At 42.5% G+C, this 24,180-nt stretch overlaps 1 protein-coding gene across 2 annotated transcripts in view; it reads right to left on the bottom strand.

Moving 5' to 3' along the window:
* Positions 1–3,521: 3,521 nt before the first annotated feature.
* The window catches only part of LOC147889316 (Clathrin adaptor complexes medium subunit family protein), a 43,222-nt gene continuing 22,563 nt past the window's right edge, over positions 3,522–24,180 (bottom strand). For both annotated transcript variants that reach the window (XM_087391430.1, XM_087391431.1), the window contains 3 exons: positions 4,448–4,657; positions 4,007–4,217; positions 3,522–3,835 (listed from right to left, as the gene is read on the bottom strand). In XM_087391430.1, coding sequence (XP_087247556.1) covers positions 3,590–3,835; positions 4,007–4,217; positions 4,448–4,657 — 667 coding nt within the window. In that variant the 3' untranslated portion in view covers positions 3,522–3,589. The remainder of the gene's footprint in view (positions 3,836–4,006; positions 4,218–4,447; positions 4,658–24,180) is intronic.

Raw genomic sequence — 24,180 nt, 5'->3', positions numbered from 1 at the left:
TGTATATATGTATGTATGTATGTATGTATATATACCCCCAATCTCCCCTAATTGTTTGGCCTTCTAGTTTTGGTTGGTCATCGTAAGAAGGAGAAGGAGAGGGAGAAAAGGAGAGGGGAGGACACACACATACACACACACATGCATGCATGCATGCATGCATACACATATACATGTGTGTGTACGTATGTACGTATGTATATATATATATATATATATATGTATGTATGTATATACATGTATATGTATGTATGTATATACATGTATATGTATGTATGTATACACACATATATACATGCATGTATGTATACACATACATACATATATGTCACACACACACACACACACACACACACACACACACACACACACACACACACACACACACACACACACACACACACACACACACACACACACATACATAAATACATAGAGAGGGAGAGGGAGAGAGAGAGAGGAAGGCTATTGTCCGCGTTTCTTTCACCTCTCACCTATCGAAGTGATGTTAGATAAGGATTTCCTGCTTAGATGCTTCGAAGTGATGTTAGATAAGGATTTCCTGCTTAGATGCTTTCAACGGTTCTTCCCTACCCACCCATGATTATATATCTGTGCGTGTGTGTGCATGTACGTGTGTGTACACACACACAGATGTATGTGTGTGTGTGTGTGTGTGTGTGTGTGTGTGTGTGTGTGTGTGTGTGTGTGTGTGTGTACCTCCCATCATGTAAATTTATGAGCATATAAATATAGTGCATTGGATATTACAAAAAAAAAAAGTGTGTGTGTGTATCACCTCTCTCTCTCTCTCTCTCTACCTATGCACATATAGTGTTCTCTAGTAGATTGTTGCTAGTTTTCTCTAGTAGATTGTTACTAGTTTTTTCCATGTCTTTTGAAAGAGGTAAGTTTATAACTTGTGCAAAGACCTTGTGCTTTAGCAATAGTTTGGTAATACTACAGTAGGTGCTTTTTCATAAATTCTAAAGAAAACCCCTCTCACAAAGAAATTTTCTTATCCATGCTTAATCTACATTATTCTAAAATTAAAAGAAAACTATTAGCATGGGGGGAAATCACATGCTAAACATAGGTTATTATAGCAAAGGTAGGAACTAGGAGATGTTTGGGGGGGAAATCACTCTCTTAGGGGTATTTTAATTCTAATAATTTCCTTGATCAAGATCAATCTACATGACTACGAAATCATAGGAGTATTATTCGCATGAAAATACATTATGGTTACACCATCCTTTATCCATGTCTGGTAGCAACAAATGAGTCGAGATTTGACATTCAATTGGGCTTCATGTAAAATGCCAATTGTATTTAGAAAAAAACTTGAATTTCAAGATATAAAGATCGTGATCCAAAGACACAAATGTAAAAGACATCTTTGATGTGTCGATAAAATTCTATGAACTTGCTCAACTAACCTAACATAAAATGTCCTAGGACATTTTTATGTGCTATTACCAAACTAGTGCTAAACATGTAGTGAGAATATCTGGTACCCTAGAAATTTCATGATAAGCTACTCTTTTGAGTCTCATATCCCACCCACCCAAGCAATAACTTGCATGCATGGACCTTTTTTCAAGGCTAACGTTTCTAGCTTCACCAGTATCTTTCATACATTATATTCAAGCCCTCACTTGATTATTTCACCCTCATTTATGTATGACTCGATTTTTTACATTTAGTTGATCATGAGTCCCTTAAGCAATCAACCCGACTTGAGAGAAGAAAAGCAAAATGGACAACATTGATTTCTCTAAAATGCCTAGGCAAGGCTCATAAATATTTTGATCAATACTGGCAAGAAATCTAGAAGGAAAGCTCTAGAGAAGATAATGCTTAAAATGCCACTTTTGAGAATGAGGTTAGAAATTAGTTTACAATCTGTAGAATGATTTGTTTTTCTGCAAGGAGAAGGTATGTACACCTAACAAGGATGAGGTTTAGACAAGAATACTAATGAATACCTGAAAAGGAGAAGGTTTAGAGAAAAATCTGTAGAATGATTTGTTTTTCTGCAAGGAGAAGGTATGTACACCTAACAAGGATGAGGTTTAGACAAGAATACTACAAGGAGAAGGTTTAGAGAAAAATAATAATGAATACCATAACCATCCTAGGCTATGGGTCATTCTAAGGACCTGTGTTTAGTAAAGCAAAATTTCTATTCCAATGTTTGAGGCATGTTGCATCCTCTAAAGATTCTCGATGCAAAATGGTGAAGTATTTCTATGGCGTTCTCACGAGGTTATCTCAGAAAAATAGAGGACATGACACAGTTTAGGTAGCAGTGGAGAACTAGCATGTTATATACCAACAAGACAAATGTAAAGGAATCTATTCTAGCAAGTACTTTTCGAGAAACTAGACAGTACTTGAAGCTTGATCGTGGCCAAACAAAGAGGGAGAATCAAGTTATGCAAGGTATACTAAGGGCATATGTCTCCCATAAGCCATTAGATTGGGAGAGGTGCCTTACAATGATGAAATTTGCATGCAGTAGTGCTAAGCATTTGGCTACAGACTAGATCTCATTTTATGCTTATGGATGAATAGCAACCAAGATCACCAACTGCCTTAGGTCTTAAGAATATCAAGGCACAAACTACAAAGGATTTCTTGCTAGACATGCAAGAAATGTTTGCACAAGCTGGGGATTCCATGAAGTGCTCAAGATAGAGCTAAGTTTTCTGCAGACCAGTAACATACCCCTAGGAATGCATGCTAGTGTATCTTAGAATTCCAAAGGATTCTAGGTACTTGAGGATTGGAAAGTATCCAAAGATTTCACACACACATTGTCGTCCTTTGCATGTCATTAAGAAAACTAACGATGCATCTTGTAAGTTAAAAACTTTGTTCCATTGTCAAGGTTCATCTAGTTTTCCGTTTGAGTATACTCCAGGAAACTTGGAGATGGAGACAGTTTACTATCTCTAAAAAAACTACTAGACTTCGGTGAAAACTTGAAGATGGAGACAGTTTACTATTCTAGAAAACTAATGGAGTTGGAAGATTTAACCTCTGTTCCAGTCAGAAAGTCTCTTGGTCCTCATCAAGCCTATCTTTTCATTTAATAAAAGACTCAGTAATAAGTTTATTCTTGAGTTGCTGTTGTCTTTTCTCAAGGATCTATTTTGGTTCATGTTGAGAAAATTCTTTTGTGGCTTTATTTCAGAAAATGTAAACATCTCAGAGGAGTAAAGAATATTACATCCATACCTAACCCACCTTAGTGAGTGACTCCAGCTATGGGTCAAGGAGACCCTAATAGGTCGAGTTGGTGGGTTAGGATTGATTTCCTAAATGGAGTGTTATATCTAGAAGGATGTCTAAAAGGGGATTGAGCCGAGTTTTTAATTTGAAAGATGAATGATTTTTCAATGCACCATATTACATTGAGCCTCAAAATCAGTAAGAAAGAGGGATACGCAGCTTAATTCTTATTATGATGCTTCACATCAAAAGAACCAACAAAGATTGAACCCTCAAAAGATATGTACAGCAATCTCCTATCTTCCATTTTATAATCAAAACTGGGATTGTTCAATTAAAGTTGAGCCACAAACTACGTCCTGATCTCATAGCTAGCAGCTCTACTTACAGCACGAAAACCTTTGTAAGGACGGTATGGAACATTTTGAAGATTTGTCTTATCAATTTTTAATCCTGACATCGCCACACCCATGATTTTGAACCCCACTAGCAAAGTTGGAAACTCATGCAGGCTATCCAAACCGTTTTCTAACTGCATCGTACCCGTAAGACATGATGACTTGTCTTTAGGAATTTTCCCTAATGTCCAGCTGCACACCTGTCCAAAATGTGGTACAGAAGAGTCAGTTTTCTGCTATCTACACCAAAACCGTGAGCGTGAACATATATTTGTAAATCAGAAAATACAAGGCAACAAGCAACTCAAAATACACAAAGAATATTATGCTAGAACCTATCAAACAAGTGGTGTTTCAATTCTTAACAATACCTTTGCATTGGGGATGTTGTAGACAGTTCCATGATTTGCTGTCAAGTCCCATGAGATCACAGATGGTGGCAAAGGAAACTCAACAGAAATGGAGTCAATAGGCTTTCCTGGATCATTTCGGATACCAACCAGAACATTTACACGGCATATCCCACCACTTGAACTTAATTGGGGTTTCACATAGATGGGAGTATTCTTCAGATTTTTCACTCTGCATAAATGTACATAAAACGAAGTGGACACAATTACTATGTGTACCATGCAATAAAAATTTTCATATAGAGGATAACATACCAAACCAATCAAGATCAAACTACTGAGCATTTAACATTTTAAAAAACGATCACATTAGTAGCATTAGGGACATGATCAGCATCAACCTGCTCACAGTGCATTATATTGCCATGGAATTCACAATTCAAATCACGTCTTGTTGCAAACCTGTAACTCATGAGCTTGAACTGTCCGTCAGGGGGAACAAATGACAGTATTTGATGAGCTTCCCAAGGTTGGTATCGTACACACGGATGAAATCTCACATCATTTAATATAGAGGGGTTGGCAAATGTGAGTGTCAAATCAGGCACACCAGAAAGTCGAGCATTCACATGAACCTCCCCATATACTTCATACTTTACTAGGAAACCTTCCCTACAGGAAAAGCAAAAGCAAGCAATTTGCCATTTTCAGTGAGATACAATAACCAGCTAAGGCAGTAACCTCTCTTTTTTTTCAACTGAAGAAATTGTACACCAAAAGTAAAAAAGTTGATTTCCTATTTGTAATCAGCTACTGTAGCAACCTCTCTCTTTTGTCAACTGAAGAAGTAGAAAGGCTGATTTGACATTTGTATTCGCAGACACTCTGGCAAACAGAGATCAAACTGCCCTAAACTTGCACATCATGCGATTTCTTCAGATGTAAATTAACTCAAAAAGCAAAGAGGCTCTTCATTCTTCAAGAATCAGGAGAATCCGATTGAATTTTTATTGTTGATCATTTGATATTCATTGAAGGTGAAACTGCCATAATAATGGAGGCCAGTGTGTTAACCTGACCCCACAGCGGATGATTAATCCCACCTACACCAAACAATCAAGACCCAACACCAATTGACATGTGCGCAAGTAAACTCAAGACAAACACATAGATCTGAAGGGATGTGTACAGCAAAGAGAACAGTCATAATACCAGCACCAAATCTTTTGCAAAATGTGTACCCACCAGTGAGCATGCATCCAGAAAGTGATGTAGTGTCTGGCCCCAGGTGTGAGCACCCTGTTGCTCCAAAATCTGTTCTCCACCTTCTGCATCCCTCTTGCTGTAGGCTTCACTGTGAGTGGAAGGGAGAGAGCAAAGTGTGAGAGCAGGACCAGGAGAGAGAGAGAGAGAGCTGAAAACGATAGTTGCAATAGATGAGTGCAGTACAACTGAATAGAGTGATAGGTTTTGTCCAAGTGACAAAACCTTATCCTTCACTAACCGTAGTTAGTGAACTAACTGTGATTAGGGGGAAAAACCTCTAAGTGAGGGAAAAGTGCCCCTAACCTACTTATTACATTACATTGGTCACTGCTAAATTATAACAATAATTCTAACACCCCCCCTACAGTGCCAATGTCATGTACAAGGAAATGATCAATCACCAAAAGAAGATAAGTTCAGGGCACTGCGAAATGCCTCAAACTTTTCACGTGAAAGTGCTTTGGTGAAAATGCATGCAACATTGTCATGTGTTGACACATAGATCATACTGATCTCTCCTGCATGCAACTTCTCTCTGACGTAGTGATAGTGAACCTCAATGTGCTTCGCGCGAGCATGAAACACAGGATTCTTTGCCACTGCAATAGCACTCTGACTATCAGTGAGAATTGGAGAAGGACCCTCCAATGAAAGATGAAGATCAGCAAATAAACGACGCAGCCAAACACATTCAACTGTCGCTGTGAAAGCTGCCATGTACTCAGCTTCACATGAAGAGGTAGCCACTGTAGATTGTTTCTTGCTCAACCAAGAAATACAAGCTTTGCCCAAAAAGAAACAACTGCCACTTGTGGACTGCCTAGTGTCATAGTCTCCAGCCCAATCTGAGTCACTGTAGGCATGCATCTACAAGTCACCCCCTCTGGGAAACATCAAGCCAAAAGACTTGGTACCTTGCAAATAACGGAAGATGCATTTTATAGCCTGCCAATGCATAGTCTTTAGGCTGTGCATATATCTGCTCACCTCAGAAACTGCAAACTGAATATCAGGTCGTGTATTGCAGAGATAAATGAGGCATCCAATAGCCTGACTGTAGAGTGTGACATCAATTGATTCACCTGCATCATGCATTGTAAGCTTCAGCCCCGGCTCCATGGGAGTAGCTATGGGCTTACAATCCTGCATGTTGAATCTGTCCAAGAGTTTCTGCACATACTTGGATTAAGACATACCGATGCCACTTTTCTCTTGAGTGAACTGGATCCCCAAATAAAAGTGTAGCAGCCCACAAATCTGACATGTCAAAAGTGGTCTGCAATTCAGCTTTAAAATCTGCAATATTATCTTCATTTGACCTTGTGAGCAGTAAGTCATCTACATAAAGAATGATGACTAAAATATCCCCCCCATCCTTCTTGATGTAGAGGGTGCTCTCAGTTGGACTATTGTGCAGCCCCTTGCTGGTCAGAAAGGCATGAATTTTTGCATACCATGCACGTGGGGCTTGTTTCAGCCCATACAAAGCTTTATTCAGCTTGCATACCTGAAGTGCATTTCCTGAAATTTCAAAGCCTGGAGGTTGTTTGACATAAACCTCTTCCAACAAGTCTCCATTAAGGAAGGCTGTTTTTATGTCCAACTGTACATTCCATTGAAAATTTGCAGCCATGGCGATAACTGACCTGATGGTTGTCATTCTGGATATAGGAGCAAAAGTCTCCTCATAGTCTATGCCCTTTTTCTGAGCATATCCTTTTGCAACCAGCATTGTCTTGTACCTATCAATGGTGCCATCTTTTAACTTTGAAAACCCACCGTGTACCTATGGCATGTTTACTTGGTGGCAAATCGACAACTTCCCATGTCTGATTTTTCTGAATGGACTGCAACTCATCGTGCATGGCATTCATCCAATGCACATTATCCTGTGTCTCTTCAAATGTCTCAGGTTCCTCCTCATCAAGAAGAGTATCTGCATAAGTTGATTCAAATGAAAGAGCACCTCCCCCATGCCTTACTGCACTCCGAGTTCAGGTAATGGAGCATCAATCTTACTCTCCCTGAGAGTTTGTAACAGCCAATTTGGGACTGTTTTTGCTGCATGTATATCTGCAATTTCTTGCTGAACAACCTCTTCCACTGCTTGTGGAGGTGGTAAGACATCCTGTGGCTGAATCGAAGCATGTGGAGGTATCTGAAAATTCTGATTTGCATCAGATATATCAGCAGAGGAACCCAAGGAAATGGGTAGTAACCCCTCAAAGACATCATCGGAAGAAGAAGGCAAATCAAATTCAGCTTGAGTGTGAGCTGAATTTTCTGAAAATATAACATCTCTACTGACAATAATCTTGCGTGTGACACGATTGTAGAGACGGTAGCCTTTGCTCTCTGCACTGTACCCAACAAAAATGCATTGGATTGCCTTATCAGACAACTTATGCCGAAACTCAACGGGCACATGAACATATGCAAGGTATCCAAAAACACGAAAATGATCCACAAAAGGCTTTCTCCCTTGCCAAACTTCATAGGGAGTCTTGGTCTTCAAAGTTTTTGTGGGTGCCCGATTCAAAACATAATTGGCACACATGAGACCTTCAAGCCAAAATTTGTGAGGCAATTTTTTGCTTTTTAGCATGCATCTATCCATCCCCATAAGAGTACGATTTTTTCTTTTAGCTTTGCCATTTTGCTGAGGAGTTAGCCTCACTGTAAGCTGATGTACAATGCCCTTGTCTTTCAAAAAAGCATCAAAATCTGCAGACAAATACTCCCCTCCTCTATCTGTGCGTAATGTCTGTATCTTGAGTCCTGATTCATTCTCAACCATGGCTGTAAAGTGTTTGAAAACCATAAACACTTCTAATTTGTGTTTCAGCCCATAAACCCAAGTGTAGTTAGAGTAGTCATCTATAAAAGTGACAAAGTAAAGATGACCACCCAATGATGGAGTCCTCATGGGACCACAGACATCACTATGATAAGCTGTAATTTTCGAACAGCTTTTACCGATCCATCCTTCTTAAAAGGAGATCTATGCATTTTACCAAGAATGCACCCTTCACAGGCATGTGGAGGAGGTGTTTCAAAAGGAGGCAATGCATCAACCATGGCATGTTTTTGAAGCGTCATCAAGCTGCCATAATGCATGTGTTCATATCATGCCATAACTTTGCATTCTGCATAGCAACAGTAGGAGTGCAAACTGCAAGAACATGTGCTGGTCTTTTCTCATACATGTCAAGCTGGAAAAGACCACGTAACAAAGTGCCAGACAATCTCAAGGCATAGTCATGCTCTCTGTCATGGACTGCACACTTGTCATCTTCAAAAATGACCTGAAATCCAGCTCTGTTAAGAGTGGACACTGAAAATAGAATTTTTGTGATACCAGGCACATACAAGACATCAGAAATTTTGAATATTGAGCCATCAATCGCTGTAAGTTCAATTTCTCCTGTACCACGAACTGAATAGGAGGAGTTGTTGGCACATGTGACCTTTTTACCAACGGGTGGTGGCTGCAGAGATGTGAAAAGACACTTCCTAGAAGTGATATGCTTTGAGGCACCGCTGTCAAAATACCATGTATTTTGTGTCTCATTGACACTGAAAGCTGATGCATCCTTGGAAGAATCATAACTGCATGTCAGAAAAGCATAAGAGTCATGATTACAAGTGGCTGTACTATCCGGAGCAGCCAATTGAGAGTCTGAAATGCAAGACAAGAAGGCATAGTCGTGCTCCACAAAGTTGGCTGTAGCTTGCTCATTGTCAGATGCATGAGGAGCTGAATCTGAAACAGCCATACCGGAGCTGTTTTTCTTTTCTTTTGCAAGCCTTTTCTTGCATTCTCCAATGTAGTGACCTGGCTTTTTGCAGCAATGACATATTCCCTTCTTCTTGGGTTTACCTGCATCACCCTTAGCCTTTTGAGAAGACTGTCCTGAACCACTGGAAGGCTGATTTGCTGATGTCTTTGCCTGTCCCTTTACTTTAGGCTTGAATTTTGAAAGCACGGCATGTTCACCTGCTCGTGAAGCCATGTTTTTCCAGGTCTGCTCTTCCTTCAGTAGAAGTCCTATCAACTCGTGAAAATTGAGAGGATTTGCACCCCCCCTCAACGACAAATTCAGCGAGGTATGAAAGCTGAGATAAGACTCAGGAAGAGAATTCAAAGTAGTGGTAATCATCTCTGAATCAGGAATGATCTCATCAATATTCAGCAACTGTTCTCGTAAATCCTGTAGCTTTGTGAGGTGCACTGACATGGAGTCACCCTCTTCCATATGTGTATGAGACAATTCTCTTTTCAAAAAAGACACCCTGGCATCATTCCGAGCTGCATACATGCTCTCCAAAATATGTCATGCTGCCTTTGAGGTCTTACATGACCGGATATGTGGAATGATGAATCTTTTCACTGAAAGAGAAATACACGACAAAGCTAAAGCATCACGTGAATCCCATCTCTTTTGTTCTGGAGTGGTAGGTATAACTACACTAATAACTTGTGCTGCAGCTGTACCCTGTGCACGACCTCTGCCTCCTCCTTGTTGGGGAGGGGTATTAGGTGCCACATTTGCCGGCCGGAACTCATCCCCATTTACATAGTCCCACAAATTACGGGAAATCAGAATATTGTGTACCATAAAACTGAAGGGAGAGAGCAAAGTGTGAGAGCAGGAACAGGAGAGAGAGAGAGAGCTGAAAACGATAGTTGCAATAGATGAGTGTAGTACAACTGAATAGAGTGATAGGTTTTGTCTAAGTGACAAAACCTTATCCTTCACTAACCGTAGTTAGTGAACTAACTGTGGTTAGGGGGAAAAACCTCAGTGTGAGGGAAAAGTGCCCCTAACCTACTTATTACATTACATTGGTCACATTATAGCAATAATTCTAACATTCATTGGCTTCAAGTGGATTGAATTGGACTAGGGAGGGCACAAGCCCTCTATTTATGAGAGAGGAGTTGTTCTGCACCCCCCCCCCCGCCCCGCAAGAACCTGCTAGGGCCGACTAGGCCCTACCGTTAGCAACCGGTACCTCGGGTGACCTCTAGATATCCGAAGCAGTCTAGACCAAGGGAGTAGAGGTGCTACCTTCTCTTGAGCATCAGGCAACGCTCCAGACACACACTCTGCTGAGCCTGAATGAACCCCAACCGAAGTCGGATCAAGCTGCAATGCCTCTAGGTAGAGCTGCAACAACTGAGGTGAATCTGCCAATTCACCCTCCTCCATCCACTTCGCATCAATAGCGGGATAATTTTTGTATTTAACTAGATAGCAACGGATAACTCTATCTTTTACCTTGTGATCCTAATGTGTCAAAATCTATTCCGGAACCAAGATTTCATCCAATTCTTCAACTTCAGGCTGATCTTCAGGAGGCATATCCTCTGGCAAATCTCCCTAAAACGGTTTCAAAAGACTCACATGGAATGCATTGTGAATCTATCAATGATCCGGTAGCTTCAGCTTGTAAGCTACATCATTGATCTTTTGCAGACTCTGAAAGGGACTGTAGTACCGCATACCAAGCTTTACATACAGTCTGTCCTTCCCCTTTTTCTTTTCCAACCATGCTGTCTGAAAGCGTAAGAGAACCCAATCGTCTTCTTTGAATTGCAGCTCATGACGATGACGGTCAGTGGCTCTCTTTTGCTTATCCTGAGACCTCTGGAGAGCATCTTGATTTTCATGTAAGCCTCATCCAAGTTTTCCACAAATTTATCAGCTTCAAAGATTTTATCTTTGGTGTGCAAAATCGGCGAAACTTTCTTGTATCCTTCTACAATCTCAAAAGGAGCCTTTCTTGTAGAAGTATGAACCATGTTGTTATAGGCAAACTCAATGAGCGGCAAGAATTGCTCCCATTTTACCTTGTGATCCAAAACATAAGACTTCAAGATATCAAGGGCAGTGACATTGGCCTCTTTAGATTGCGTGGATGAGACAAGGATGAGAAATTCAGAGTGGTACCCATATTTTCAAACGATCCTCTCTAGAACAAGCTTGTCATCCGTGGGTCCCTGTCACTGATGATAGACTGTGGCATCCCGTGGTATTTAAAGACATGAGACAGAAATTTTCTTCCTCACCGGAATAAAATGACCCTGCTTACTGAACCTGCAAATAATGGTCCAGATACAATCATGACCTGACGGTGTACAAGGAAGATCAAAGATAAAGTCCATAGCAATGCTTTGCCACGGTCTATCCGGAATCGGGTGAAAAAACTGGGCCGAATCAACCCTTTTGCAGCAATTCATTTACCTGGCTCAGTATTTCTTCCCGTTAGGCTGCGCTGACCCTGTACGGAGATATATTCGGAGGGCTACTACCTAGCATAATGCCAATAGCATGGTTCTCATGCCTCTCGAGCGGAAGTTCCCCTAGTAAAGACTCAAGAAAAACAATCTTGAAACTAAAACAAGAAATCTGTCCGCTCTTTATCCATACCAAAAAGAGGCGGCTGATCATCTTCTCTCTCTTTTTCTTTTGCAAAAATTAAGTATGCATAAATATGCTTTTTCATTACTAAAGTAATTGCAGAAGCAGATACAACCGGAATGGACTCTCCTTTGAGTTTTACATGAAGCACATAAGTCTTTACCCTATGAGTCAAGGTGACTGTTTTATTGAAAGTATATACGATAGCCCGAAGGCGATAACACCATGGAATGCCCAAAAGTACGTCACAACCATTCATAGGCATGATGTAAAATTCTTCAGTATCAACATAGCTTTGGATATGAAGACGAAGCTTCCCAATGATCAAAGTGATGCACAGCCCTGTAGCTGTCACCACAATGTAAATATCCTAAGTCAAAGTACAGTTGACCATTTATTTGATCATAATTAAAGAGTTTTATATGTATTAATTATGGTCAAAGGATTGACTACGATCAAAGATACTTGACTCTAGTCAAGTAAACCTAACTTCGGTCAGGAAGACTTGGTTTATTACCAAGAGAGTTAACTACGGTTAACCAGAGAATTACAGAGCTGACTACGGTCAGAGAGTGTTGACTTCGGTCAACGAGACTTGGCATGCGCCAAGAGGGTTAACCACGGTTAACCAAGATGTGCCAACTTCGGTTGGAGAGTTGTGCCAACTTCGGTTGGAGAGACTTGGCTATAATTAAGGCGCCTCGACCCTTGGTCAAAGCTCCTTAATTATAATCAAGAGTGTTGACTCCGGTCAACCAGAGAACAAATATATATTTTTATATTTGTTAGGTGTGCACATGTGTTTAGTGGGGACGCCCACCGTGACTAGAATTAGTCCACATTGTGTTATTTGCATGCAAAGCGCTAACAATTAATGGGAGCCATGGTGGTGCGCTTTAATTATTTGTTGCAGGTACTAGAAAGAGTTATTTTTCCTAAGCGCTCTGGGAGCCTAACAAGCATCTAGGAGGCGGTTCGTGTGACCAAGTGCTTTGAAGACTCCAGAGTGACCCTTAGTGGCATGTAATAGGACTTAGTCTAGATTTTAGACAAGTGGGATGTTGCCAATTTGAAATGAGCTTAAAGCTCTTGTAATGAATGATTCACGTTTTGGATTTTTGGGAAATGTATCAGACAGCTCTACGCTGAACTCTTGTAACAGATTCTCTTCAAGAAATAAAAGACCTTCGGGGGGGTCCAGCCCGACATGTTGTCCTGGGCCCTAGCAGTGTGTAGAGAAGTAGTAGTAGAAGTAGAAATTATTATCGTCCACGGGGGACCGAAAACGACCCATGGGACCCGAACGGTGTACGAGAGAGAGAGAGAGAGAGAGAGAGAGCTCTACTGAGTATTTCTGCAGTAAATTCATAGCGTGAGGATCTGTAGAGAGAGATCTAGTGAATTGCATTGGTATCAGAGCCCTGTTTTCGAGGCTTCTTCAAGCTTTGACAATCGGGTAGATAAAGCGTGAAGAGCGCAAGGGATTGAGGTTACACAGAGCTAGGCCCTACTGAAATGAACGAGAAGGAAGCAATTCCGTTGATGGAAAGATTGACGCAGAGATTCCATTCACGTAGCAAGCATACGTGATGGGATTTTATTCGGAGCTCTCGAGGTGAGAAGAAGACCTTGTCCATTGTTTGGAGTCTCTGATGCTGTGCGTCAAGCTGCGGGTGTTGATTCGCAATTGCTAGAAAGGTGTAGCGAAGGTGCAAAGCAGCGGGTCTTGCCATCGTTCCAACTTTTGGCGACACAGACTGAGGCGATGCAGAGGCGTCTAGCCAGGCGTTGACGTGGTACTCTACGTAGGAGGAGTTGAAGAAGAAGGGCGCCGGCGCGATGCACGACGTCGACCAGCCAAGCTAAGGTTTGAAACCTTAGGCTGACGTGGCGTAGGACACGTGGCAAATAGGCAGTGCTGACGTGGCAGCCAGCAGGTCCAAACGTGCGACGATGACATGGTGCTGACGTGGCAGCCAGCAGGTCCACACGCGCGATGATGACGTGGCAGCGCATGCAGCTGAGGTGGCCTTGACATGTGGTAGGTGCTGATGTGGTAGGGCTAACAGGAAGCTGATGTGGTAGCCAACACAGATGCTGACGTGGCACTGACATGTGGCAGACAAGTGGCTAACCCGTGGTTAGTGTAACTCTGGTTAGTTGTCAGAGGTCCAGTTAGTTGGCCCAACCAAACCAGACCAGGTTTGACTAGCTAAGTCTGGGTGTAGTTAAACAGACTATAGTTGGTTAACCAGACCACAGTGGGTTAAGGCCGAGTTGGGAGCCAACCAAACCAGACCAGAACAGAATCAGTCTGGTCAGTTTCACCACACAGTAACCATCCAGTCAGACTAGAGCCAGTTAGTCTCATTAGAGTAACCAGTCAGTTACTTCATCTGGTTACTGTTCTCAACCAAAAAAAAAAGACAGTTGCAGAGACTATTTCTGCTAGCAGATTTCACCTGCCTGTCAGACTTTTACTGTCAGAAAAGTAGCAGAAAAGCAAAAAAAAAAAAACAGAGATTTGCAGAAAAAGAGTATGCATGCCTTTGAGCAGTGAAAAGAGGGAAACACAAATGCTTTTTGAAGCCATTTGCAGTAGCCAGAAAAGGGGCAATATAGTTGTTGATGCTTTGGCAACTGTGTGGGTATATGCCTGGAATTGACAGCCAGTACTGGCATAGATTGTGAATGCAAGACACCTCTTGTTGAGGTAAATTTTCTCTTTGAAAGCGAAGGCAGCGTGCATCAGTTGCATACACAGTGTGTGTGCGAGAAATTTGCAGATCTCAGACGAGTTGTAAGAAGATGGCTCAATCACCTATCCAGTGGGATTCACAAGATAGGGATGCGCATCCAAATCAGAGAAGTGTGCAACAAACTCAGCAAGAATTTGAGCAGATGGTACGCACTCGTATACAAGAGATGGAAAATCTCAGAAAGGATCCAAGGGCTCAGCATTTGTTTCAAGCAGAAGCTATGCCTAATGCAGTATATGACGTGCCAATGCCAGAGGCACACTCTTGTGTACAACCAAAGAAAGAGAGATCTCATAGGGGACGGTCTCATAGAAGGAAGATATCGAGGCATCATCACCGATCTCCTAGTCCATCACCGTCTACCCCAAGTTTGACTTCTGTATCTTCTTCTTCTTTATCAGATAAACCATCCAGGAAAAGAAGGAAACACAAGAAGTCTAGGAAGAGAAAGTCTTCCAGAGAGACCAAGGAATTCAAAGAGGGAGGTAAATCTGTCAAGTTTATGACCTACAATGGATAGTATGGTCATACAGACAAAGCATTGTAGTTCATCAGGCAGTTTGATGCTGTATTCGGTACCGAAAAGTTTTCAGAATCCTCCAAGTTAAGAATGGTCAGTTTGCACTTGACAGCGACAGCTAGTGCATGGTGGAGTGCACAGACCACAGATGGGTCAGCCCCAAAGAAGTGGAAGGACTTCAAGAAAGCCTTCTACCAGTAGTTTATGCCTAAACACTTTAGAGACCATGTTCTTCAAGATTGGGACAGTTTGCATATGGATGCAGGAGATACAGTGGATGTGTACAACCAAAAGTTTTGGGATGCTTATTTGCAAGTTGCACCTTTCAAAAAGATCTCCAAAGCAACCCAAATGAGAAAGTACAGAGCAGGTCTCACTCCAAGAATCCAAGCAGTAGTGAATGCTTTGGGAGCAAAGAACATTCAAGACCTTATGCATTTAGCTTCAGTAGCTAGTCTTGTGCCGTTACAAGATCCATCCACGGTACTATCCTTGCATGCAGGACGTGCCGAAAGAAAGAAAACTGATTTTTCAAAATTAGAAAAGAAAGAGTACCCCAAGGTTGAAAAGAAAGGGTTTCAGCCTCAGAAGCCGAGGGGTACTCAGTTTTCAAAGGCTTATAAAGGCAAATCTCCATTCACCCCTGAACAGATAGCTGAATTCCGTAGAGATGGGAAATGCTTCAAGTGCGGTAAGAGGGGCATGTGGCTGCCCAGTGCCCAGAAAAGCCTTCAACTTCGAAGGGAAAAGAGGCAAAGAAGCCACGAGGACCGCAAAAGCCAATGGCAGGAGGAATTCCTGATATACTAGGTCATGTTTCAAACCCAAAAGAACGAGAATTGATGCTATCATGGGGCAAAGTCAGAGACCAGCAAGCACTAATTTTATTTGATCCAGGGGCTACTGATAATTTCATATCAGAGGACCTAGCCCTGAGGCTGGGAATAAAGACGGAGGAGTTGGGTAGGGCTTTGGATGCCGATCAGATGTTCTGTGGGAATCCTGTGCCAGTTACTCCCTTGATAGGGAAGCTCCGTCTTCATGTACAGAGTTATGTGGATCAGGAAGACTTCTTCATTTCTCCACTGAAACATCATGATGTAGTCTTGGGAATGCCTTGGTTTCATCGCAAGGCAGTGAAGTTGACTCTTCCTGAAAGAGTGCTGGAGTTTGTGCATAGGGGAAAAAATCAGCGTTTAGTTGCCAGGAATAAAGGGGACACTATCCCCATTGTATCTGATGTTACAGTGGTAAAGCAATAAAGTCTGCAATTTCTGCGTACATGGTTTTTGTAAAAGAAAAAGAGATAGATATGCATGCTGAAATGAATGATGCAGACAAAGGTAAGTTTCGGTTTCTTGTAAACTTTAAAGATTGCTTTTCCGATGCTTTGCCAGGGGAGTTACCCCCAGAGAGACCAGAAGATCATCAGATAGAGTTAATGCCTGGTAGTGAGCCACCAAACAGACCACCTTATAGAGTCAGTGGGACTCAGAGAGAGGAGATTATGGCTCAGGTACAGGACTTGCTGTCCAAAGGGTTGATTCAGCCCAGGTCGTCTCCTTTTTGTTCCCCTGTACTGCTAGTACAAAAGAAAGATGGTTCATTCCGTATGTGCGTCAATTATCGCGCACTGAACAAAATGACCATCAAGAATAGATTCCCTATTCCGCGCATTGATGATGTGCTGGATCAGTTAAATGGAGCTTCAGTTTTCAGCAGGATAGACTTAAAGAGTGGCTATCACCAAGTGAGGATACAGCCTCAGGATGTGCACAAGACAGCGTTCCCCACTACATTCGGGTTGTATGAATACTTAGTGATGCCTTTTGGGTTTATAAATGCTCCAGCCACATTCAATAGAATGATGGATCGCATCTTCCGAAAGTACAGGTATTTCACGGGTACTTTCTTTGATGATATCCTAGTCTTACTTCATCCATTGCATGTCTGACAAGTTCACTCATTCTTATTGTGTGAGAGAGATGTCTTCTTTCTGAGTTAGAGAGGATTTCCATTAAGAGTTTCTTGAGAGACTTTGAATTCTACTACAAGAGAGAATGAGAGTATTCACTAGTCTGAGAGAGAGAGACGATTCATTAGAGAGGTTTGTCTCTTTGAGGGCAACAAGCACTACTCAGTGCTCAATTTCTACAACAAAGACTCCAACTACAATGAGGCAGCTTCCGTCCTCTGCAGCCGACACCTAAGTCTCATGTGAGACTTTAGCACACGCTCCATTGAAGGATCCACTACAAGGCCTCCAAAGCTGCTCCATTGAAGGCTCTACTACTACAAAGCTTCATTTCTCTACAACCGCCATATCCAAACGTCAAGCTCCCACAGATGATCAGCAAACAGTTCTATCTTCACCGACAGTTCAGATTTCACTTGCCACAGTTATTGTTTTGCAGTTGATTTAAACAGTGATTTTCACGACACTTTGAGTACATTTCTTGCACCATGTCAAAGACAGAGGAAGAGCACAGGGAACATCTTGCTATAGTGTTTCAAGAGCTGAGAAATCATCAGCTCTATGCAAACAGCAAGAAAAGTGAATTCTTCTTGGAAGAAATCCATTATCTGGGGCATATAATATCCAAGAATGGGATACATATGGATCCAGCAAAGATCCGTGCAATTCACGAATGGCCAGAGCTGAAAACTGTGCATGAAGTTCGAAGTTTCCTAGGCCTGTGTTCTTACTACAGAAGGTTTATCAGGCATTTTGCTGATATCGCAGCTCCATTACATGACCTTACTAAGAAAAATGCAGCCTTCACATGGGGAATATCACAGAAGAAAGCATTCAATACACTCAAGGAGAAGTTGACTACAGAGCCTATTCTTGTAGTCCCGGATCTTTATCAACCTTTTGATGTTGATTGCGATGCTTGTGGAGAGTGTGTTGGGGCTGCATTACATCAGAATGGACATGTAGTAGCCTACGAGAGCCGAAGATTGCGTGATGCTGAAAGATATATGGGAATCTATGAGAAAGAGTTATTGGCTGTAATTCATGCCATCCATACATGGAAGCACTATCTTTTGGGTGCAGATTTTACTGTTAAAACAGATCACCAAAGTCTGAGATACTTTTTGACTCAGACCAAGCTTTCCGAGAAGCATATGAAATGGGCAAACATGCTGTCAATGTATCATTTTCAGATTGTCCATACCCCAGGAATTCGGAACAGAGTGGCAGATGCCTTGTCCCAAAGACCCCAGGTCAATAATGTGACTATTGCTTATCATCAGGACCTGGAAGGCATGAGGGAGCAATATGCTAGTGATGCAGATTTTGGTGAGATTTTACAACAAATGCAAGAGGGGCAATCCACCACTCACTATTCCCTCAAAGATGGGTATCTAATGAAAGATGATTGCCTATGCATCACCCAGGAGATGAGGAAAATGCCATGCACCTCCCTATGCTGGACACAGAGGAATTACAGCAACAACTCTAGCACTAGAGAGGTATTTCTTTTGGCTGGTTTGTTACTGAATGCCTTACGTGTCAAAAAGTGAAGTATGACAGATGGAAGGCACCTGGCCTACTTATGCCTCTTCCCGTGCCTCAGGCACCATGGGAAAGTATTACAATGGACTTTATTTTTGATTTGCCAAGATCAAAGTCAGGGAATGATGAGATTTGAACTATCATTGATAGATTCAGCAAGCAAGCTCATTTCATTCCGGTTCACAAAACCATAAAGGCAGATCATATGGCTAATCTTTTCATGGCATAGATCTTTAAGCATCATGGTATGCCTAAGTCCATTGTTAGTGATCGAGATCCCAGAATAACCAGTCTATTCTGGAGAGCTTTATTTGATAACATGGGGACGAATCTGAATTTTTCTTCTTCTTTCCATCCCCAGACAGATGGTCAAAGTGAAGTAGCAAATTCTACAACATTAGATATGCTAAAATGCTACGTGGGTGACCAAGGTTCAGACTGGGAAAAGTACCTACCATTGGTAGAGTTTGCTTACAATAATACAGTGCACAGCTCTACAGGGAAAGCCCCCTTTGTGGTCATTTATGGGAAGGTGATTTTGCCACCTATATTGAGGACCAAAGATGAAATATTTGCAGCTGATCAGTTTGTGAGAGACCTCCAGACAGCTTACAGCCAAGTCCGGACAGCAATCGAAAGGTCTCAAGAGAAACATAAAAGAGCTGCAGATAAGCATAGGAGACAGTTAGATCTCAAGAAAGGGGATTGGGTACTTTTGAAGTTTGAAAAAGCTAGGCTCCGCAAGTTTAAAGGCAAACAGAAAGTGTATGCAAAGTTATCTCCCAGATACTATGTCCCTTTCAGGGTTACGGAAAGAATAAATGAGGTTGCATACAGGTTAGCATTGCCAGAGCATTGGAGGATTCACAATGCATTCCATGTGAGTCTTCTAAAGAAATTCCAAGGACCAGAGCCTACAGAACCAGTATTAGAGGATCCACCAGAAGTGGATGAGCTGGAGGAGGTCCTTCAGCCAGAGCAAATTGTGTACCATACTGTACGTAAAGGCCCTCAAGGTAAGGAGTTTTACAGGTATCTTGTAAAATTCAAGAATTATACGGCATTAGATGCCAAGTGGATGGACGAAGACATGTTATCCGATCATCCACATCTTTTGGATGTTTACAAGGAAGCTTTTCAGTTGAGGTCAACTGAATAGAAGCCAAGGGGATGTCACCACAATGTAAATATCCTAAGTCAAAGTACAGTTGACCATTTATTTGATCATAATTAAAGAGTTTTATATGTATTAATTATGGTCAAAGAGTTCTTTTAATGGTCAAAGGATTGACTACGGTCAAAGATACTTGACTCTAGTCAAGTAAACCTGACTTCGGTCAAGAAGACTTGGTTTATTACCAAGAGGGTTAACTACGGTTAACCAGAGAATTACAGAGCTGACTACGGTCAAAGAGTGTTGACTTCGGTCAACGAGACTTGGCATGCGCCAAGAGGGTTAACCACAGTTAACCAAGATGTGCCAACTTCGGTTGGAGAGTTGTGCCAACTTCGGTTGGAGAGACTTGGCTATAATTAAGGCGCCTCGACCCTTGGTCAAAGCTCCTTAATTATAATCAAGAGTGTTGACTCCGGTCAACTAGAGAACAAATATATATTTTTATATTTGTTAGGTGTGCACATGTGTTCAGTGGGGACGCCCACCGTGACTAGAATTAGTCCACAGTGTGTTATTTGCATGCAAAGCGCTAACAATTAATGGGTGCCATGGTGGTGCGCTTTAATTATTTGTTGCAGGTACTAGGAAGAGTTATTTTTCCTAAGCACTACGGGAGCCTAACAAGCATCTAGGAGGCGATTCGTGTGACCAAGTGCTTTGAAGACTCCAGAGTGGCCCTTAGTGGCATGTAATAGGACTTAGTCTAGATTTTAGACAAGTGGCATGTTGCCAATTTGAAATGAGCTTGAAGCTCTTGTAATGAATGATTCACGTTTTGGATTTTTGGGAAATGTATCAGACAGCTCTACGCTGAACTCTTGTAACAGATTCTCTTCAAGAAATAAAAGACCTTCGGGGGGGTCCAGCCCGACATGTTGTCCTAGGCCCTAGCAGTGTGTAGAGAGAGAGAGAGAGAGAGAGAGAGAGAGAGAGAGAGAGAGAGCTCTATTGAGTATTTCTGCAGTAAATTCATAGCGTGAGGATCTGTAGAGAGAGATCTAGTGAATTGCAGTAGCAGCCATGTCCGCTTGTGCAAGTGAACCCATCTCCTCAGGGTGCGTATACCCAGCTTACCTGCTAACTCAGGAGAAACAAAATTTGCTTTAGCACCTGGGTCGAAGAAAAATAGAGCGGTCTAATCACAAACTTTGCCCCAAGCTCTACAAAGCTCCGTATCGTCTTCTTGTTTCTTATCAGTGATCATATCAGGTACAAGGCCAGCAGATGGCTTTGTTTCTTGCTCTTAGGATCAGCTTTGGGTTCCACCTTCAGCTCATCTCTATCCTCCTAGGGATGCTGTCTTTTTTTCTTGAGTGGACAATCATGCATCTGATGGCCTTCCTCTCTGCAGTAGAAACATCTATTATGCTCTCTAAGGACCTATTTCTCCTCTTCTGTCAACTTGGTAGGCCGTGATGACTTGAGAACATGCCGCTGCCCCGCAACTAAAGTAGCTCTCGATGGTCTTCTAAATCTATCGTTTGAAGCCCTCCTTCCTTTTGAACTCTCCTCTCTTTTCGACATGTTAGAAACCTTGGACTTCGTGCAGAAGTCTCAAATTTCCTTTGGCAATCCACAACAATATTTCTCCACGTGCTCAGACAACGGAACATGCCGATAGGAACTAACTGGCAACAGAGCTTAACAAAATTTCTTGTTGTATTCCTCCAAATTACGGCAATTCTCTACATCCAACTTATTCATGATGTCAACCTCAAATGTGGTGGTCAACCACGCAGCTGAAAAGACTTGCTTAAACTCCACCCATGTGGTGGGTGCTCTCCCCTAGAAAAGAATATTCGTCCACATTGCAAAGCATTTCCCTTTAAGAAAGTGGCGGCTTTGCGAAATTTGGACGATTCTGTGAAATTCCCACTTGAGTATGCTACATCAAATTACTGAATGAAGGTGAGAACATTCAACCTGTCTTGGCTCCCATTGAAAGTGTCGAATTCCAGAGCTAAACCACCCTCTTTATAATCTTTCTGCTTCCCCTTGGGCGTGAGATTATCATAAGTAGGTGGCAGTAAATACGGGGGCTGCATCATATTACCAAGATTTGTGACACTTTGTCCACTATTCACTGTAGGATTGACCATTCCTGGTCCCATTGCATTCATTCCAGGCATTCCCCATCATACGGAGCATGGCAGTCTGCATCCCTAGCTGCATCCCAATGTTTGCATACATCATATTAGGCATCATAGCCGGCATACCTCCGAACATCTGTCCCTGATAGCTTTGCATGCCAGGCTGAAATCCATAAGGGAAATTTCCAGGCATCCCCATGCCTTGCTCAGGCTGTCCAACCATCGCCTGAAACACTGAACCTCCTCCAAAGTAACCCGTGGGCATAGAAGATGGAGGGAAAGTCTGCTCTCCCGAACCGTACAACGGAAAGCTCTGAGAGTTTCCACCCATACCTGATGCACGAGGCATTGCGCCAACTTGTGGAGTCTTCTTTTTCTTCTTCTTCTTCTTCTTCTTCTTCTTCTTCTTCTTCTTCTCAAGTTTCAAAGGTGCATTCACCACTTCTGCAAAGCGTGGATCCTGCATCAACTGCACAAAAGTCTAAGCGGTCCCTGCAACTGTGCTATGAACTCTTCATCCGCATTTGGTTCTTCAACCTCTTCCTCTTCTTAACGAGAACCCTCAGTGGCATGCTCTGATTGAACGGGCTGTTCATGATCTTCCTCCCACCATGCAATATAACCCAAAGACTCCGACTTCTCCTAGGCATCCATGGTTGAAAAATTCCCTTGGCTGCAAATTTATTATAGCAACCAGTATTTGTTGTCATGACCCAAACAGAACCACGGGCTCACCCTCTTGAAGAAGATGGTGATATCCCGGCAACGGAACCACTGCAACCGGCCTTTGGATCCCCAAAGTGAGCAGATAACAACCAGCAAATACTCAATTTGCAGCCACTTAGAACTTTCCACAACAAACCAAATCAACTTAGAACACAACACACCGAGAGCTAGATCGCCCCCATCTTGCACCGGACACCATATTGGCCCTAAACTTAACGCCCCTTTCGCTATTTCTTTATCTTTTATTCACAAGGCATGCAAATATAAGAATCGCACCGCATTGCATCAGTCCACAGATAGCCAACTGAATAATCTGATCACAAGCACTTCCGTCCTGCTCTACAATCATAGAAATGGCATCCCAGTCCAGTGCAACATTCCATAGCGGCCCTTCTTCCGAATCTGGCAGAGGGTTCTAACCTGGCAGCTCTAATACCCAGTAGGGGAGTCCTGGTAGGAGAGAAATCAGCCCTATCTGTCTTGGTAGCTCTGAATACCTGTCAAGGGAGGCCTAGCAAGTCAGAATCCAACAAAACAACCACACTTAGCTGTTCCTGGCAGACAGAAAGGCCGACTGCACAAAGAAAAAGGATTTGAAGGTTCTGAGGCAAAGTAGGAGAGTCCCCGGAAAGCAATCAACCGATAGGAAAGCACCCGAAACCCTGGGAAAAACAGCCAGCAAGGAAAAACGAAATTCCCCGGCAAGATCTCTAGCACCCTAGCAGATGCAAAAGCAACCCAAGCAGACCTGCTGGAAGAGAATCACCAAGTCTGGAAGAAAATCAAGTTGCCTGGAAGCTCCAAATTGCCTGGAAAAGTGCGATTTTGATAGCCACATGCCCTGGAAAGCTCCTAAAAGAAGAGTGAATTAGATTTGGGCCTGTGGGAAGGCATGAACAGTAGGCATGCAGCAAAAACGAACTGATCTGGAACCTCCTGGCACAAAAACGAAATTTCAATTTTGAGCTTCTGCAAGCCCGCCAACAACCCACAAACTGCCCTAGTAGTCAAAAATCAACAAGGTGATGTGACAAATTAGCCCTGGAGCACTTTTCCAGCCTGTGCCTTGCCTCTCCCTGTTCTTCCGTGGTCCAAAAAACAGCCCTGAAAGCAAATTTCCACTTTCCTATTTGCTTTCCAAGCCAGCTAGCCAAACATGGCTCCTGGAGCTATTTTAAGCGAAAGGGATTTTTACCCCTCTCTAACCTTCAGATCCTAGAAATTCACGTCCCCGACAGAGATGGTCAATAGACATGCCTCATGAATGAAACCATCTAGTAGCACATCTCATCGCAAGCTAGACGATAATGACAAGGCATTCCATGGTAACCTGTGTTTGCTTTCCTCAATCATGCCATAATCTCTGACCCTATCTATGTAATAGAGGAGAGGAAGCTAGAGAGAACTGGAGGAGGAAAATGCCTGCCTAAAAGGGAGTGGGATCAACTCAAGTGGAGGAATAAGGGTGGGGATTGGAGAGCAAAAAGGAGGCTAGGGAAGATGTGAGGCTGCCCAAGGCTGGGCAAAAGAGGGGAGAGGTGGATAAAAAGGCATGTGAGAAGAGGGGGGTGTAGAAGAAGTCATAACTTAGTCCAAGCCTTGGCAAGAGGAGGGGAGAAGGGCGAATAGAAGGCCTGTAGGGGGGCACACAGCCCGCAAGGTTCGGGCAAGATGAGGAAAGGGGACAAGGAAGAGAGGCCTCCGAGCAGCTG

Source organism: Dipteris shenzhenensis, chromosome 20, assembly GCF_047967505.1.
Source record: "Dipteris shenzhenensis isolate YYH24624 ecotype China chromosome 20, Dip_SZ_1.0, whole genome shotgun sequence".
Lineage (NCBI taxonomy): Eukaryota > Viridiplantae > Streptophyta > Polypodiopsida > Gleicheniales > Dipteridaceae > Dipteris > Dipteris shenzhenensis.
The sequence above is the reverse complement of the archived record's forward strand: the minus strand, read 5'-3'. Positions and strand labels throughout refer to the sequence as shown.